This window comes from Oncorhynchus nerka, linkage group LG20 (assembly GCF_034236695.1).
Source record: "Oncorhynchus nerka isolate Pitt River linkage group LG20, Oner_Uvic_2.0, whole genome shotgun sequence".
NCBI lineage: Eukaryota > Metazoa > Chordata > Actinopteri > Salmoniformes > Salmonidae > Oncorhynchus > Oncorhynchus nerka.
In genome coordinates this window covers 28,331,276-28,350,595 of record NC_088415.1, presented here as the reverse complement: position 1 = coordinate 28,350,595, position 19,320 = coordinate 28,331,276, and the positions used below count along the sequence as shown (strand labels likewise).

General features: G+C 43.2%; 1 protein-coding gene across 4 annotated transcripts; it reads left to right on the top strand.

The window, feature by feature from the left end:
- The first annotated feature begins 1,087 nt into the window (after positions 1–1,087).
- On the top strand, positions 1,088–18,060 carry LOC115102196 (DNA (cytosine-5)-methyltransferase 3B-like). Of its 4 annotated transcripts, none has more exons than XM_029621861.2 (25): positions 1,088–1,160; positions 2,166–2,294; positions 2,533–2,678; positions 4,079–4,277; positions 4,400–5,952; positions 6,125–6,242; positions 6,510–6,575; positions 6,701–6,786; positions 6,898–6,975; positions 10,358–10,507; positions 10,655–10,762; positions 10,853–10,994; positions 11,256–11,543; positions 11,711–11,755; positions 11,870–11,949; positions 13,332–13,444; positions 13,598–13,781; positions 13,913–13,997; positions 14,303–14,448; positions 14,541–14,631; positions 14,924–15,072; positions 15,370–15,455; positions 15,945–16,014; positions 16,203–16,324; positions 16,430–18,060. In XM_029621861.2, the coding sequence occupies exons 1-25, from the start codon at positions 1,103–1,105 to the stop codon at positions 16,665–16,667; spliced, it is 4,530 nt and encodes a 1,509-aa protein (XP_029477721.2). In that variant the 5' UTR covers positions 1,088–1,102; the 3' UTR covers positions 16,668–18,060. The 4 variants fall into 4 exon arrangements, with proteins under 4 accessions (XP_029477721.2, XP_029477723.2, XP_029477724.2 ...); XM_029621862.2 differs by having other exon boundaries at positions 1,089–1,238; XM_029621863.2 differs by lacking the exons at positions 16,203–16,324; positions 16,430–18,060 and adding an exon at positions 15,580–15,666.
- The last annotated feature ends 1,260 nt before the right edge of the window (positions 18,061–19,320 follow it).

The window sequence follows — 19,320 nt, the reverse complement described above, 5'->3', positions numbered from 1 at the left end:
TTAGGTGCCTTTTGGCAAACCCCAAGCAGGCTGTCATGTGCCTTCTACTGAGGAGTGGCTTCTGTCTGGCTGCTCTGCCATAAAGGCCTGATGAGGAGAAAAATAACAATTGAATCTATTTCAGAATAAGGCCATAATTTAACAAAATTTGGAAAAGGTAATGGAGTCTGAATACTATAATTATAACTTTTCACCACCATTTAGCAGATAAATAATATTAGTCACAAAAAGATCCCACCATGTTGAACGAACAAATTAGGCCTATTTGTCGGCATTTATAACAATTACACCAAAACGTTCTATCACAGCTGTCGTGTTTTTTAAAATACATATTACTTTACTCACATAAAACTGTGGATAGAAACGTGGATAATGTTAATCCATTCGTTTAACAACTAAATTACTCGGAGTTTGAGTCGATCCCAACTGAAGTTAGTTTCGACCTTCGCCATTTTAGACCCGTTGGAGCTGCCATTTGACAACAGAACTAGGCTACTGTAGGCCTATGCACAGAATGTTTCAACTAAATGGGACGGAATGGTCACATTACTACAGATTTAGCCTATCCAGATTTAGGCATATTTCGGGAACGAAGGCGTTATGTTTCTATCAAGAAAGTTCAACCCTGTGGTCCCCCTACCTACCCCCATGGTGTTTTTATAGTCCTAAATGTTGTTTTGTCCTGGAACGTGATGAATATGAGGGTACATTCGGTTACTTCCTTTTAGTGGCCACACTAGAAAGTTCGATAATCTGAGATGCTGAGTAAATTTCGCCTAGATCCGTTTTGATGGGCTTTTTGTCTGCAAAACCTTGTGGCTCTCAAAATGTCGTAAACACAACCCTACAATGATACAACAATAGATTACAATGTTTCGCCTACGATTCTGACTTGGAAACTGTAAAACAGTGTTTCGGTGGTTGGCGGGCGCAAATAGCTATAGCATAGTTTGCGTAATTGCGCACGAAGCGGGATCGGCGGGTTCACGTAGTCCAACCCCACTTAACATTAGCATAGAGAAATCATTGGTTGGAATCCCGCCAACACCAGACATTAGCATAGAGAGATCATTGGTTGGAATCCCGCGGACGAAACATAGCTATGGGTCTTCTGTACAGCCGCAGCGAGTTAAATATCCCGTATTCCCTGAGCCAAAGGGGTGAGTAGATAGCTTGGCCAAACGATAGACCACGAGTTTGGGACATTGAAAACGCCATGAAAAGGAAAGGAGAGCTAGGTGAGCGCACATGTCTGAACAATATTGAACATTTTCGATATATCGTAAGCAAATAGACAAGTAGCCTAGCTCATAGCCTCACATGAACTTTTACCAGGTTGTATTGTACTTTTTACGTTCACCAAGCTTTATAAATAGCATAGGTTACACATAACAATGTAATTGAATGATATAGACTTTTATTTTACCAATATGTCCAAATAAATGATTATTGCTTGGAATGCTGAGAAATCTACGTTTTGCCATTTTGGCTACAGTTTACCAGCCTTGTTGAAAACACTAGTTAAATATTGTTCTAAATAACGTTCTAATAACATGTGGGGCACCTGAAGAAACACTTCTGCGATTGTTCGGTTCACTCACGTTTTCTCTCAACACTGCATGGTTGCTATACACGTGGCTGCTTGGGTCAGCATTGGTCCAAATACAATACATTCCTTCGGTGTTTTTGCGGGAAAATAATATGAGCATGCGTAAGTTTAGCCCTTGGCGAATTGTGTAAACATTTCAAATCAGAACATTTGATGACTATAGCCTATATCAACAGTTACTATTTAAACATTCAGGATGTTATGGTGAAGCACGAATGCACAAAGCAAGAGCGCAGATGAATCGACACAATGTTACAACACCCTGAATCGTTCGAGAGCGATACAATGTTGCAGCAGCTATATGTGACACACTTGTAGCGGTAGTTTACTGTTATTGTTATTGCGATGTTCGATTCCTTCCCCCAACCTTTACAATACGCAGATGGATGTTTACGTTGGTGTTTACCAGTGCCTGGAAGTAGCCTTGTTGGTGGAGTGTGCACTCCGTACTGAATATCAATTCATGCATTTAACACCTACTATCACTTATACAAATACTATGATCCTTGTTTTAGTTATTAAGCTACATTGTTATTGATATGTGGTTTTGCTACAGGTGGAGACCTGGAGATGGCAGTGAATGTCCAAGTCAAGCCTGGTGAGAAACACAACCGCTATGAGCTGCTGGCTTGGCTCAATGAATCTCTACAGACCAGGTTCACAAAGGTGGAGCAAACATGCTCAGGTAGGCTAGATGCTCATTGTACACACTGTTGACATTCTCTAGGCCTATGTATTGTCTCTAGATAATACACTGTTATGTGTCTGTCATACTTAGAGAACATTCCTCTACATCAATGTTTTTATGAAACTTTTATTTAACCAGGTAGGCCAGTTGAGAAGTTACCATGTAAAACAATCATAGTTCCCTATTTTGCATTAGTTTCAGGGATGGGGTAAGACTCTAAATGTGTGTGTTCCAGGTGCTGCGTTCTGCCAGCTGATGCATTGGCTGTTCCCTGGTTCTGTGGACGTACAGAGAGTGAGGTTCCATGCCAGTGATGAGGTGGATGTCCGTCACAACTACAGTGTGCTGCAGGCCGGCTTCAGGAGGAGTGGGGTTATCAAAGTAAGTTACACTCTACAGCCATACACCCGTTAATGATATACTGCAGTCTGGTAGGACTGTGTGTAATCTGCACACAACTTCTTCATTCCATTGCTCTTACACATGTGTAGCAACACTGCAATTACTCTAGTAATAACATGGTGTAATTACATATTATACACTGCACAAAAAAATAAAGGGAACACTCAAATAACACATCCTAGATCTGAATGAATTAAATATTCTTATTAAATACTTTTTTTCTTTACATAGTTGAATGTGCTGACAACATAATCACACAAATTATCAATGGAAATCAAATTTATCAACCCATGGAGGTCTGGATTTGGAGTCGCACTCAAAATTAAAGTGGAAAACCACACTACAGGCTGACCCAACTTTGATGTGATGTCCTTAAAACAAGTCAAAATGAGGCTCAGTAGTGTGTGTGGCCTCCACGTGCCTGTATGACCTCCCTACAACGCCTGGGCATGCTCCTGATGAGGTGGCAGATGGTCTCCTGAGGGATCTCCTCCCAGACCTGGACTAAAGCATCCACCAACTCCTGGACAGTCTGTGGTGCAATGTGGCGTTGGTGGATGGAGCGAGACATGATGCCCCAGATGTGCTTAATTGGATTCAGGTCTGGGGAACGGGCGGGCCAGTCCATAGCGTCAATGCCTTCCTCTTGCAGGAACTGCTGACACACTCCAGCCACATGATGTCTTGCATTAGGAGGAACCCAGGGCCAACCGCACCAGCATATGGTCTCACAAGGGGTCTGAGGATCTCATCTCGGTACCTAATGGCAGTCAGCCCCCCCCCCCCCCCCAAAGAAATGCTGACCCACCGCCAAACCGGTCATGCTGGAGGATGTTGCAGGCAGCAGAACGTTCTCCAAGGCGTCTTCAGACTGTCACATGTGCTCAGTGTGAACCTGCTTTCATCTGTGAAGAGCATAGGGCGCCAGTGGCGTATTTGCCAATCTTGGTGTTCTCTGGCTAATGCCAAATGTCCTGCACGGTGTTGGGCTGTAAGCACAACCCTCACCTGTGGACGTCGGGCCCTCATACCACCCTCATGGAGTCTGTTTCTGACCGTTTGAGCAGACACATGCACATTTGTGGCCTGCTGGAGGTCATTTTGCAGGGCTCTGGCAGTGCTCCTCCTTGCACAAATGCGGAGGTAGCGGTCCTGCTGCTGGGTTGTTGCCCTCCTACGGCCTCCTCCACGTCTCCTGGTGTACTGGCCTGTCTCCTGGTATCGCCTCCATGCTCTGGACACTACGCTGGTGTTGTTTAAGTGTTCCCTTTATTTTTTTGAGCAGTGTATATGTAATCTAGTACTTATTACATTTTATAACATGCATATTGTTACATGTAGTGATGTAATAATGTTGTGTAAAATATCTCCTCCCCCAGTCAATCCCAGTGGAGGGTCTGATCGGAGGGAGCTCTGAAGCGAGCCTGGACTTCCTACAGTGGTTCAAGGTGTTCTTTGACTCCAACCACAATGGCCAGGAGTATGATGCTCTGGAGTCGCGGGCTGGACAGAGCATGCCACCTGCTAATGCTGCTAAACAGCCACAAAGACCCAAAGCCCTGACACAACTCGACTTCTGTGAGACTCAACTTCACTCTCTCTCTGTTCTTTTGTTTTTTCATGTGAATTGTTAGTATGAAATTCTAGTCCTCTGTATCCACTTTATTTGTGTTTTGGTTTCTCAATGTTGTCACCCACAGCTAGGGAAGTGGAGATGTCTGAGGGGCCCTGGCAGAACCAGGAAATGGCACTGGATGTTCAAACAGCAGAGGAGAAGGAGGATACATTTTTCCATTTCAGCCCCAGCCTGCTGCAGCTCATCCAGAAGCACTGGCCCAGCCCAGCAAAGCACGGGACAGAACTTACCCAGGATCAGGTAGCCAGACATGTTCTGGGTCAGAAATACCCTCAGGACATCACCGCTGCCTGCTCCCAGACCCCCTACTGCCTCTACCTGTACCGAGGTGTGGAGCTGGGAGGGGATGGAGACCGGGAGACGGTCAGTGTGCTCCTGATGGGCTACTTTGACCAGAGGTCAGGGGTCAAGCATGTGCGCCTGCTAGACACCCTTCAGCCCAGGGATGCCACAGTGTCAGCTGGTACAGCTGAGCTGAACTGTCTGGTGGAGACTCTGAGGAGGTTTGAGCTCCCCTTGGCGAACTTGGCTGTGTTCTACTGTGGAGACACAGGGCTGAGCCAGGTGTTGGAGACTGGGCTCAGGGCCCTGAACCCTGGGCTGGTGTCCCTCTGTGGTCTCCCTGGCCTGGCTGGACGGGCGTGTCAACTGGGCGTGAGTGCGCTGCCGGAGTCGGTCCTGGAGCTGGTTAGAGACATCCACCACCACTACTCCACCTGCCCCACCACCAACCTCAAGGAGATATTTGCCGATGTGCCATCCTTGGACCCTCTCCTTCCCCTGTCGTCCCAGTGCCTTTTCCTGGGCAGGACAGTGCAGAGGATGGCAGACGCCTGGCCCGAGCTGCTCCAGTACTTTGAGTCCCGGGGCAATGAGGGGGACGCGGACCAAGTGTGTACCCGTCTAAGGGACCTAAAAGTCAGACTGAGCCTGCTGTTCCTGGGGCAAGCCTTGGAGCCCCTCTGTGCCTTCCAGGAGCTTCTTGAATGGGGCGACTCTGATGTGGCCAACATCCTACAGCAGGCCTCCAGCCTGGTGCACTCCTATGCAGCCAGCTTCCTCCGCTCGCCCGCCGTGGACCGCTCCCTGAGGCGGCGGGAGCCCACGCTCCTTGCCAACGAGAAGGATCACCTCCTGAGGGTGGATGTGAATACGGGCACCCGCGTGAAGGACTTCCTGTCGGAACATCAGGCAGAACTCGAAGACGATGTCGTAGACTCTTTCCGGGAGAGCAGTGTCTCCTTCTACAAGGCTACCACCCGGAGCCTGATGAAGAGCCTGCCACTACCCAACGTGGCCCTGAAGAACATTTCCATCTTGCTGAGGCCTGCTGGGAGGCTGGAGGTGACGAGTAGGGTAGTGGCCGAGCTGGGGTCCCTCATGGGGCTGTGTGGAGTCCCGGGGGACATGGCCCTGCTGACCGATGAGTTCCTGGAGTATATGATCTCAGAGGGTGAGAAGCCTACTGCCGACTCTCCCACCCCTGGGCCCACGGTGGAGCAGCACTGGAAAAAGGTGCTGAGAACCATGGGAAAGACATCTATCCTACGGAGGCTGATCTGCAGCCTGCTTACTCTCCCCTCTGGCTCTCTGCAAAGGGACAAGGTCTTCGCTCGGGTGTGTAGCTAACTGGACTAGACGGCACTGTTTGGGAAATTATGTTGGTGTGTTAGCTCTGCTGTAATGTATGCTACTACTATAGTCACATTGTTTTGCAATGTAGAACATACAATTTTTTTTGTTTCTGTCTGTTAATGTGTTGGTATGGATGTCTTTTATATGTGTCCAGGCTACCTTGCTTGGTGATGGTAGTCGGGATGAGGATGACTGGCTCACAGAACGCAGTGAGGACGAAGGCATACCCTCATCACCCTCAAGTCCTCAAAAACAGGAGAGCAACTCATCTGGTAAGATTGTACTATATATTTACCGGAATGTGACACTTGACAAACTGTTTATTCGGAGCAGAGGTCTCCAGCTCTGTTTCTGTGTGCAGGTTTGTGTTCCAGCCCAGCAGTAACAGACTCAATTCAACTAAGCCTCTCTCCAGACTGAAGGCCGTTTATTTGACACAAGTGTATGAGTGCTGGGCTGGAACAAAAACATTGCAAACCCCGTAGGTGAATACGGATATACTGTATATTTAATCATTCCCATTGTTCCTATTGTTCAAGATTTGATTGACATCGCAGAGCCTGCTGAGACTGAACCTAGGCCTGTTCAGACAGACACAAGACCAGGTAAGGATAGCACTGAGAATCACATACACTCATTAAAGGATCATTGTCAGACAATTGTATGAATATTGTATATTTATATATCCTAAAAAAATATTGACCTCTTTGCAATTTGCCCACAATGGCAGCGCTAAAGACAACTGGGTCTATTGAAATTATTGTTCTCGATGACAGCGACGATGACGTTATTTGGACTGAGACCATACAGCACAAGGTACATTATATTTTTGTTTAGATCTATTTCCTTTTTTTATATAAAATGTGATTATGTGCAGTGTATATATTATGGAAGCATAATATAAGTGTTTCTCTCACTGACCCCCAGCTTAAAAATGACAATGCCCTGCCGATGGCCACATCCACCCCTGAAGGACCATCTAAGACATCCTCCTGCCTGTACGAGGTAGGTACTGTTGACTCCATAAAAAACAGATTGTCACTGTTATTATATTAAATTATACTGTTATGTATGTACAGTGGCAAGAAAAAGTATGTGAACCCTTTGAAATTATCTGGATTTCTGCATAAAGTCACAACAGACAAACACAGTCTGCTTAAACTAATAACGCACAAACTATTGTATTTGTCTTGTCTATATTGAATATATCATTTAAACATTCAGTGTAGGTTGGAAAAAGTATGTGAACCCAGGAGTCGGCTAACCTGGGGTACAATCATTGAGACGAGATTGGAGATGTTGGTCAGAGGTGCCCTGCCCTATAAAAAACACTCACAAAATTTGAGTTTGCTATTCACACAAAGTATTGCCTGATGTGAACCATGCCTCGAACAAAAGAGATCTCAGAATTGTTGACTTGCATAAAGCTGGAAAAGGTTACAAAAGTATCTCTAAACCTTGATGTTGCCCAGTCCACGGTAAGACAAATTGTCTATAAATTGAGAAAGTTCAGCACTGTTGCTACTCTCCCTAGGAGTGGCCGTCCTGCAAAGATGACTACAAGAGCACAGCGCTGCATGAGGTTAAGAAGAATCCTAGAGTGTCAGCTAAAGACATTTAAAAAAATATCTGGAACATGCTAACATCTCTGTTAACGAGTCTACGATACGTAAAACAGTAAACAAGAATGTTGTTCATGGGAGGACACCACTGTACAAAAAAAACATGACTGCACGTCTGAAGTTCACAAAAGAGTATCTAGATGTTCCACAGTGCTATTGGCAAAATATTCTGTGGACAGATGAAACTGAAGTTGAGTTGTTTGGCAGGAACACACAACACTATGTGTGGAGAAAAAAGGGTACAGCACACCAACATCAACCTCATCCCAAGTGTAAAGTATGGTGGAGGGAGCATCATGGTTTGGGGCTGCTTTGCTGCCTCAGGGCCTGGACAGCTTTCTATCATCAACTGAAAAAAGAATTCCCAAGTTTATTAAGACATTTTGCAGAGACTGTAAGGCTATCTGTCCCCCAATTGAAGCTCAACAGAAGTTGGGTGATGCAACAGGACAACGACCCAAAACACAGAAGTAAATCAACAACAGAAGAAAATACATCTTCTGGATGGGCCCAGTCAGAGTCCTGCCCTCAACCCAATTGAGATGCTGTGGCATGTCCTCAAGAGAGCGGTTCACGCCAGACATCCCAAGAATATTGCTGAACTGAAACAGTTTTGTAAAGAGGAATTGTGACACAGTCTCCTCTGAAGAGTTGATGTTGAGATGTGTCTGTTACTTGAACTCTGTGAATGTCACTTATACTCCCTCTCCGGCCTCTAGGTCATCAGGCTGCTGATTATCCAGCACACCTGTCACCATTGTCTCGCACACCTGTGCCTCATGTCACTCCTAATCTCCTTGATTATCTTCCCTATATCTGTCACTCCTCTTGGATCTTTACTCTGGTGTTAATGACTCTGTTTTCATGTCGTGTGTTTCGTGTTTATTTTATTTATTAAAACACTCACTCCCTGAACTTGCTTCCCGACTCTCAGCGCACTCGTTCCAGGAATGGTCCAAAATTCCTCCTGACTGTTGTGCAGGTCTGATCCGCAACTACAGAAAATGTTTGGTTGAGGTTATTGCTGCCGAAGTAGGATCAACCAGTTATTAAAACCAAGGGTTAACATTAGAGGTCGACCGATTTATGTTTTTAAAAAAAAAAAATATGCCGATACCGATTATTGGAGGACCAAAAAAGCAGATACCGATTAATCGGCCAATTTAAAGATAAATGTATTTGTAATAATGACAATTACAACAATACTGAATTAACACTTATTTTAACTTACTATAATACATCATATAATACATCAATAAAGTCAATTTAGCCTCAAGTAGATAATGAAACATATTCAATTTGAAATAATGCAAAAACAAAGTGTTGGAGAAGAACGTAAAAGGGCAATATGTGCTATGTAAGAAAGCTAACGTTTCCGTTCCTTGCTCAGAACATGAAAGCTGGTGGTTCCTTTTAACATGAGTCTTCAATATTCCCAGGTAAGAAGTTGTAGTTATTATTGGACCATTTCCCTCTATACCATTTGTATTTCATTAACTTTTGACAATTGGATGTTCTTATAGGCACTTTAGTATTGCCAGTGTAACACTATAGCTTCCGTCCCTCTCCTCGCTCGAATCAGCAACACAACGACAACTGCCACCACATCGAAGCAGCGTTACCCATGCAGAGCAAGGGAAACAACCACCCCAAGGCTCAGAGCGAGTGAAGTTTGAAACTCTATTAGTGCATGCTAACTAGCCAGCCATTTCACTTCGGTCACACCAGCCTCATCTCGGGAGTTGATAGGTTTGGAATCATAAACAGCGCAATGCTTGACGCACAACGAAGAGCTGCTGACAAAACGCACAAAAGTGCTGTTTGAATGAATGTTTACGTGCCTGCTTCTGCCTACCACCGCTCAGTCAGATACTTAGATGCATGTATGCTCAGTCAGATTATATGCAACACAGGACACGCTAGATAATATCTAGTAATATCAACCATGTGTAGTTAACTAGTGATTATGATTGATTGTTTTCATAAGATAAGTTTAATGCTAGCTAGCAACTTACCTTGGCTTACTGCATTTGCGTAACAGGCAGTCAGTCTCCTGGTGGAGTGCAAGAGAGAGAGAGAGAGGCAGGTCGTTATTGCGTTGGACTAGTTAACTGTCAGGTTGCAAGATTGAATCCCCCGAGCTGACAAAGTGAAAATCTGTCTATCTGCCCCTGAACGAGGAAGTTAACCCACCGTTCCTAGGCTGTCATTGAAAATAAGAATGTGTTCTTAACTGACTTGCCTTGTTAAATAAAGATTAAAGAAAGGTGTACAACAACAAAAAAACATTTGGTAAATCGGCGCCCAAAAATACTGATTTCCGATTGGTATGGAAACTTGAAATCGGCCCTAATTAATCGGTCGACCTCTAGTTCACATACTTTTCCCACCCTGCACTGTGAATGTTTACACGGTGTGTTCATTAAAGATATGTACACATGTTATTAGTATAAGCAGACTGTCTATTGTTGAGACTTAGATGAAGTTCAAATTTGATGACCAATTTATGTCCAGGTAATTCCAAAGGGTTCACACTTTTTCTTGCCAAGGTCTTATACATTTGTTAAGTAGTATTATGTCATTAGTCTTAATTCTCTCTGCTTAACTGAAGTGTGTAAAATAATCCTTTCTCTTTTCTGATTTACATTATCGTGACAGTTAGCTTTGAGGCCAACAATGGTACATATCAATGTATTTCGGTGTTCAATCTCACCAGATGTGTTTTGTGGTGTATGGCTGACTGTGTGCTGTGCGTTTCCCTGTAGGATGAGAAGGGCTACAATGTGGGGGATCTGGTATGGGGACAGATGGGGGGATTCTCCCTGTGGCCAGGGACTGTCCAACCCTGGAAGGGACGGCAGGCAGCCAAAAGCATCCGGAAAGTTGAATGGTTTGGGGATGGCATGTTATCCGAGGTGAGGGTGGAGAAGGACATTGTGTTTTTGTTGTCAGTGTGTTTATGTGAGTTATGAGTGTCCATATTTGATGGACAATGTTTTTTAAGTTAAATTGTAAAGGTGAATTGTTGTGCCTATCACTCAGTGAAATTCTGTCTGTTTCAGAAAAACACCCGGAGACTGCTGCCATTTGGATCGTTTGCACAATGTTTCTGCACAAATAGCTTCGCCACCCTCGTCACGTACAGGGATGCTATATTCCAGTCTTTACAGGTCAGTCTGTCTAGCTCTGCTTGTGTATGATTGTCGATTTGTATGTGTGTATCCCATCCGATTGTGTGTTGTTGATATGTAACCGTGTAGGTGGCTGCTTCAAGATGTGGGAAGGTGTTTTCCCTGGGTTCAGAGAAGCGGGAGGAGCACCTCAGGGAAATGGTGGACTGGGCCTTCGGCGGTTTCAAACCCACTGGTCCAGATGGGTTCCAACCACCACTCCAGACAGAGGGTAAGCTAAGAGGCTGACTAACATATCATTCTGCATCTACCCACTGGCCACACACTGGTTGAGCCAATGTTCCCACGTCATTTCAATTAAATTACGTTGAACCAATGTGGAATAGACGTTGAACTGGCATCTGTGCCCAGTGGGTATTACATACATGATCCCCCTCTTTCATTTTGAAGATGTTATAACAACTTGTATGAAAATAAATAGATATATTTTGTCTTAATGGTGTACAATATTTTGATGTTAATGATTTTACAGCTAAAGGGATTGCTAATGGGAAGCAACCGGACCAAAAAAAGGCAACATCCATCAACAGCGAACTGCACAACCTGAGCCAGGTGTCTGTGTGTCTCACCAAGCTCTCACTGAACCTGGACAGCGGCACCTTCAACCTCAGGCAGGAGGAGGATGCAGGTGCCTCGTCCAACATGGAGAAAAATGATCCAAATCCGGACTGCCAGCCACCACTCAAAAAACAAAAGCAGCAGTCCGACAAAAAAAAAGACCCAGGCTACGTCTATGAACAGCCGGATCAGAAATACAGAGGTGGGCCTTCTCTACTCTTTCTTCACGCTGATATATCCTCTGTTAATAATTGTGTTTCAAATCACTTCCAACAGCGCTATTTCCTATTTGATTACTTTTCTCAATGCACAGACACTGTCTCTGCGCACTCATTTAATATACTGTATTTTGTATATTTATTTTCTCAGAGGAGATGGTTCAATGGGTACAGAAGAAAAGACTGGACATTGAAGGTGAGAGCTTGTGCTGACATGGACACACTTTTGTATTAAATAGTGGTATTGTGTTGAAAGTCTGGTTCCTTCATTGTTTTGTTCACTCACTTTGTAATTTTCTATCTTCCAAAGCTTTCTGCCTGTGCTGTATGGCTGACGATATAGAGATTTTCCATCCACTGTTTGAAGGAAGCCTTTGCCTTAAATGCAAGGTAAAGCAAAACATATATTCATCTTGTGGTTCTTGCTACATTTCATCATGTTGTACAGGTCAGAGAGGTTACAAAATCATCCAGTACCAGTCAAAAGTTTGGACACCTACTCATTCATGGGTTTTTCTTTATTTGGACTATTTGATATTTTAAAGTAGCCACCCTTTGCCTTGATGACAGCATTGCACACTCTTAGCATTCTCTCAACCAGCTTCACCTGGAATGCTTTTCCAACAGTCTTGAAGGAGTTCCCACATATGCTGAGCACTTGTTGGCTGCTTTTCCTTCACTCTGCGGTCCAACTCATCCCAAACCATCTCAATTGGGTTGAAGTCGGGTGATTGTGGAGAACAGGTCACCTGATGCAGCACTCCATCAATCTCCATCATGGTCAAATAGCCCTTACACAGCCTGGGGGTGTGTTGAGTCATTGTCATGTTGAAAAACAAATGATAGTCCCACTAAGCGCAAACCAGATGTGATTGTATATTGCTGCAGAATGCTGTGGTAGCCATGCTGGTTAAGGGTGCCTTGAATACTAAATAAATAAGACAGTGTCACTAAAGCACCATCACACCTCCTCCTCCATGCTTCACGGTGGGAACCAAACATGCGGAGATCATCCGTTCACCTACTCTTGGGGCGGCAGCGTAGCCTAGTGGTTAGTGTTGGACTAGTAACCGAAAGGTTGCAAGATCGAATCCCCGAGCTGACAAGGTACAAATCTGTTGTTCTGCCCCTAAACAAGGCAGTTAACCCACTGTTCCTAGGCCGTCATTAAAAATAAGAATTTGTTCTTAACTGACTTGCCTAGTAAAATGCATTTAAAAAATACTATCTCGCAAAGACAATCTCAAATTTGTACTCATCAGACCAGAGGACAGATTTCCACTGGTCTATTTATTGTCCATTGCTAGTGTTTTGTTGGCAAGTCTCTTCTTATTGGTGTCCTTTAGTAGTGGTTTCTTTGTAGCAACACAACTGATTGGTTCAAACACATTAAGAAGGAAAGAAATTCCACAAGTTAACTTTTAACTGTTGATTGAAATGCATTCCAGGTGACTACCTTATGAAGCTGGTTGAGATAATGTCAAGAGTGTGCAACACTGTCATCAAGGCAAAGGGTGGCTACTTTAAAGAATCTCAAATATATTTTGATTTGTTTAACACTGTTTTGGTTACTACATGATTCCATATGTGTTATTAAAGAAAAACCCTTGAATGAGTATGTATGTCCAAACTTTTGACTGGTACTGTATATGTTATACATTTTGTTTATGTGTGTTGCCTCCATTTTTTTCAGATGGTCATGTCTTCCCTAGTTGTGCCAATTCCTACATCTTTATATGGGAAGTTATAACACTGACTACTCTTCCCTACAGGATAACTTCACTGAGACTCTCTATCGATACGATGAGGATGGCTACCAGTCATACTGTACAGTGTGCTGTGCTGGCCTGGAGGTCATCCTCTGTGGGAACGACAGCTGCTGCCGGTGAGTAACAGTATTTGCTACTAACGCTCTCTCCAGTGGAGGCTGGTGGAAGAGGGACCGTCCTCCCCATTCTCACTCCACCAGCCTCCTATGCCATTGTTTACTCTAAACCTTCCAGACATGGGTCATGTTCTAACATATGTCTTCTCCCAGCTCCTACTGTTTGGACTGCCTAAACATCTTGGTTGGCCCAGGTACCTTTGACTCTCTGAGGGAGGTGGATCCATGGATCTGCTACCTGTGTGAACCATACAATGCCCACGGTGCCCTGAAACCCCGTCTTGACTGGAGCATCCGTGTCCAGGAGTTTTTTGCAAATAACAGTGCCTTTCAGTTTGTGAGTGGCGGTTGTAGTGTTACCTTAGAATGGAATGCTTTTTGTTTTGATTTGATCTATTAGTAACATTCATTTACATACCGGTACTGGTCGATAACCGAATGAGTGTGCTAAACCTTTGCCCTCTCTAGGAGCCCGATCGGGTATACCCGTCCATCCCTGTCAACCTGCGTCGACCAATCAACGTCCTCTCACTGTTTGATGGGATTGGCACAGGTTAGCTGCTGCGCCGGAATTCTTCCATTCTAATTCTACTCTGTGTTGTCATGATTCTGATGACAAAAATACTACTGTATTTGTTTTAATTCTACTCTAATTTTGATTCTACAATTATTTGTTCTGCTTCTACTGTGAATATTTGACTATTTCATTTGATGCTAATTCTATTGTTTTTCAACTGTTCTGATTCCACTGTGAAAATTATACCCCTTTTAAGGTCTAACGAGAAGAGGAACTTCAATAATCAGACTTTGCACAGTAGCACTTAACCAAAACAGACATCGGTTTTATTTGACCCTTAGGTTACTTGGTGCTGAAAGAGCTGGGAATCAAGGTGGACAAATATGTGGCCTCGGAGATCTGTTCGGAGTCCATTGCTGTTTCTGAGATCAACCATGAAGGCAAGATCATACATGTGGATGATGTCCGGCTCATCACCAAAGAGCACGTACGTCTTATAATGTGAGCACAGCACTTTTACTGTCGGTTTGAAACATTGGTCATTACTAAAACAGACCTCACAACTCTTGTCCAATGCAGATCCTAAAGTGGGGTCCGTTCGATCTGCTCATTGGTGGGAGCCCTTGCAACGATCTGGCCATGGTGAACCCAGCACGGAAGGGACTGTTTGGTATGTCTGGGACTTGAATAGTTTACCTTGTGAGATCAACAGAGTAAAAATATATTTGTTAAGTATTTTCTACACATTTTGTAGTGTGGCTTATAGACATTACCAGCAGAGTGCAGTGTACAACAGTGTGGTTAGTTTGGAATAGGCAAGTAGAGTGCAACATCTGTGTTAGCTCTAATGTGGATATCAGCTCTGCAATGTTGTTCACTGCTTAGCTACAGTGCATAACCTGACTTCCCAGACTATTCCCCTGTGTTATGGGTGCTTATTAAATCTGTCATTCTGTCTGTAGAAGGGACGGGGAGGCTCTTCTTTGAGTATTACCGGCTTCTTCACATCATGAAGCCCAAAGAAGACGACCGGAGGCCGTTCTTCTGGTTTTTCGAGAACGTGGTGTTCATGAACAACCACCACAAGGTCGACATCTGCCGCTTCCTGGAGGTTAGCTAGCCCCATTAACTCTCCTCTTAGAACAGTTGTATCGTGCTGCGTACATTTTTGTCTCCGAAAATTGGGAATTCTAATGGGAAACTTAGGGTTCAAGCTTAAAACAAAATTTTGCTGCTTATATTTCTGGGTCTTTGTGGTTTTGGTCTGGGTCTCAGAATGAACGGGTTTGAAGTCAGAAAATCGAATAATTCACATGAACACATCACCAGATCTCTTGATTTGTATACAAATCATACTGTCTAAATGTTCTGTAGTTTAGAACCCAAATAACTGACAGTCTGTTCTCAGTGCAACCCAGTTCTGGTGGATGCGGTGAAAGTGAGCCCGGCCCACAGAGCACGATACTTCTGGGGCAACATCCCTGGGATGAACAGGTACGTGTCTGCACCCTGGACCAAACTAAACCACTCAGCTGATCCATGATCCTTTCTCATCAACCCCTTTGATTATTGAAACCATAGATTAAAATGATTTATTCAGTGCAATTGATCTCTATAGTCTACAGATATGTGGGTCTTCGCAAAAACCCAGGACCACACCAGTATGACACCATCTTTAGTCCCATCTCTGTGACTATTTGACCAGGTAGGCCAGTTGAGAACAAGTTCTCATTTACAACTGCGACCTGGCCAAGATAAAGCAAAGCAGTGCGACACAAACAACACAGAGTTACACATGGGATAAACAAACGTACAGTCAATAACACAATAGAAAAGTCTATATGTAGTAAGATTAGGGAGGTAAGGCAATAAATAGGCCATAGTGGTGAAATAATTACAATAATTATCTTCTTAGTGATGAGTCTGCTTCCTGCCTTTAGAAATCTTCTTGGGTTTTGTTCAATGTGTCTGATTCTGTTCTAGACCCATCATTGCATCCCAGACCGACAAGGTTATTCTCCAGGACTGCCTTGAAAGGGGAAGAGTTGCCAAGGTCAGAAAATGTTTCAAATTAATTAACTAGGAAGTCCCAATCTGATCCTCTTTGGTTCTTTTCAAATGTTTTTTTCATTTGAGTTAGTCTACCCGTCTTTCTTTAGGACCGGTGACTGTTTGTCCGAGCATTTCCTGGTGTCTTACTTTCTTGTTTTCCTTTTGTTTATTTTGTATTCTATTGCACAGTTCACAAAAGTGAGGACCATCACCACCAACCCGAACTCCCTCAAGCAGGGCAAGGATGTGAGCAAGCTCCCTGTGTCAGAGAAAGGCGTGGATGACAACCTGTGGATCACGGAGTTAGAGAAGTAGGCATTTTGAAATATGGCATTTCATTTTTTAAATTTATTTTTTTTAAATATAACTCAGTGGATATTAAAGATGTTCTCTTCTCTTCTGCCTTTCACTTCAAGGATCTTTGGCTTCCCCAAGCACTACACCGATGTAAAGAACATGAATCGCCAGCAGAGGCAGAAGGTGCTGGGGAAGTCCTGGAGTGTGCCTGTGATCCGCCATCTCTTTGCCCCACTGAAGGAGTACTTTGCCTGCGAACAACTTCCCCCGTTCCTTTCGCAGCCATCTGGTTCCTCAGCAACAGCTATGGGGGAGGGGTCAATGGGTGGCCCATCATGGTTTAGTCCCCTGGAGTGACAGTCAGGTTCATCAAGGGCGCTTACCCTCCACCCTACGGGCTGTGGCCAATAAGACAGAACTAAATTAATAGGGGAAAAAACTAAACAGAAAATACCCACAACAAAAAATCTACTTATCTGATCTTTTTTAATCTTTTAAGTGTTCTACTTAAACCCTTTTATGCATCTCTTTTATTATGTTCACACTGGTTTTCTTACCTGACACAAAGGCCAAGCAAGAAGAAAGAGCAGACACATCTTACTAAGACAAAGCTTCATCATCACCGTTGGGTTCACAGTCTGATTGTGTTAATAGTGCTGAGTTGGATAATCCTCTCATTGGGTTATTATTCATTTATGTCTCTTTTTATGGGAAAATTACTTGATATTTGGCCTCTATTAGATGACTTGAGATTTCATGTATGTAGTTTTTTTATTTTTTACCCACTGTCACTTTCTGTGCAAGTCAAAGCTGTGACATGCAGGGATGTTCTCAACAAAGCTGGTTAGATCCAGCAAGACTACCTCTGTTGCTTTATGACAGCCATATGAGAAACACTCAAACATATCTGCTGCTAACAAGCCGCCGCCTACTGTAAATATAATGTACCTTTGTAAATACAATTGAAGTTGGTATGATACTACTGTAAATAATTTGGTCAGATATTGGATGTTTTTATAAGATTCCTTTATTGTGTGAAAGGAGGAAGACAATCATGGTCATTTAAAAAAACTGAGTTATATTGTGTTAAGCCAAGGGATATATAGTGATGTCTTATTTAAAAATGAATAGTACAAATACATTTTTTATGAAATGTTTAATATGATGTCATGGTTGTGTTTTATTGTATCGTCAGTCATATGCATTGGGTGATTTTGCAAATGGTGATTGTAGTATGTAATCCAAATAGATTATTATAGTAATTAGTATAAATTAAAGGTAGACTCAGCGATATGCAGAAAGTAAACATCATAGTGGGTCGATTTCCGCAACAACCAAGTGTTGAAGCGCGAGCCTCAACTTCTCAGCTGTTTTGGTACCCTGGCTACCACACTGAACAGCGTGAAGTGAACCCTTGCACATGCACCTGCACAGATACTGTGTGACGGTGAGAGAAGTCTTGCATCTCACTCATCTCAATATCTGTGGTGCTGCTCGTGGCAACTTCACTGAGTCTACCTTTAAACTACAATACTTGCCCAAAAGACTATCGGGTCACATATTTACATTTCAACCAGGCCTACCTCAAAGCAGCGAGCCGGTAAGCACTGGGAACAACCACTGGTCTTTCGTCATAATGAGTTCCAACACTTTGTCAATCGGGTTCGGGTCTGATTGTTTTAGGGACAAGTAGTGTCACATCTAGTAATAAACACGACCAACGTTTTTCACCCAAGAAGAAGTGCATACATTGCTTTGTAAGTGTGTAGTTTGTGGTCAAGCCTTTTGTGAGAAGAGCCCATTCAGATGGAATGGCCCTTTCATAGCACAGAGGAGCCATTGGTGACATTACAACCATCTAGATTCTAGAATAAAAGGTTAAAAAGGATGAAGTCACTGATATTTAGTTTGAGATACAACTTGAGCAGTTAACCCTACCCCATGTTGGATTGGAGAGAATCATGCAAGTAAACGGTAATTTACCAATCTACCAAATACTTCACACTAGAAGACGTTAAGCTAATTTGAAAACGTAGTGCACTACATCAAAGCTACTTCAGGACAAATTATCATATCTGAAATGTCAGACTACAAGATTGTGTAATTTGCCGTATTAAACACAAAAACTGTTTCAAGTGAGAATTAAGCTGTTCTGTTGCTGATAAAAACAATGTTTGCTTATTTCCCCCCATATTTTCTTCTCTATATATATAAACAGTATTACGTAGTTCCAGTAGTTAGCTACATGCTACATGATAAAACAGTAATGTGTAGTTCCAGTAGTTAGCTACAACGCTACATGGCAAAAAAAAGTCATAAGCTACTTAAAGCAAAATTTGAATTTAGTTTAACGACCACAAACCTACTGAAAAATGTAGTTGAATTACTAGTTGAACTACATATAGTTCACAGGGACAGACTGATATTCTGCAAAAGGTACAGGGATTGGACTGCTGAGGACTGGGTTAAAGTTATTTTCTTTGAATCCTTTTTCTGATTGTTTGGGGCATCTGGAAAAAATCTTTGACACTTATGAAATGCTTGTAATTATACTTCAGTATTCCATAGTAACATCTGACAAAAATATCTAAAGACACTGAAGCAGCCAACTTTGGAAATTAATATTTTTGTCATTCTCAAATCTTTTGGCCACGACTGTAGTGATGAAGTCAATCTTTCCTCTACTTTGAGCCAGGAGAGATTGACATGCATATTATTAATGTTAGCTCTCCATGTACATTTAAGGGCCAGCCATGCTGCCCTGTTCTGGGCCAATTGTAATTTTTTAAAGTTCCTCTTTATGGCACCTGATCACACGACTGGGCAGTAGTCCAGGTGCCACAAAACTAGGGTCTGTAGGACTGGCCTTGTTGATAACGTTAAGGCAGAGCAGCGCTTTATTATGGACAGACCTCTCCCCATCTTAGCTACTGTTGCATCAATAGTTTACAATACATGGTTACTCCAAGCAGTTGAGTCTCCTCAACTTGCTTAATTTCAACAAGATTTC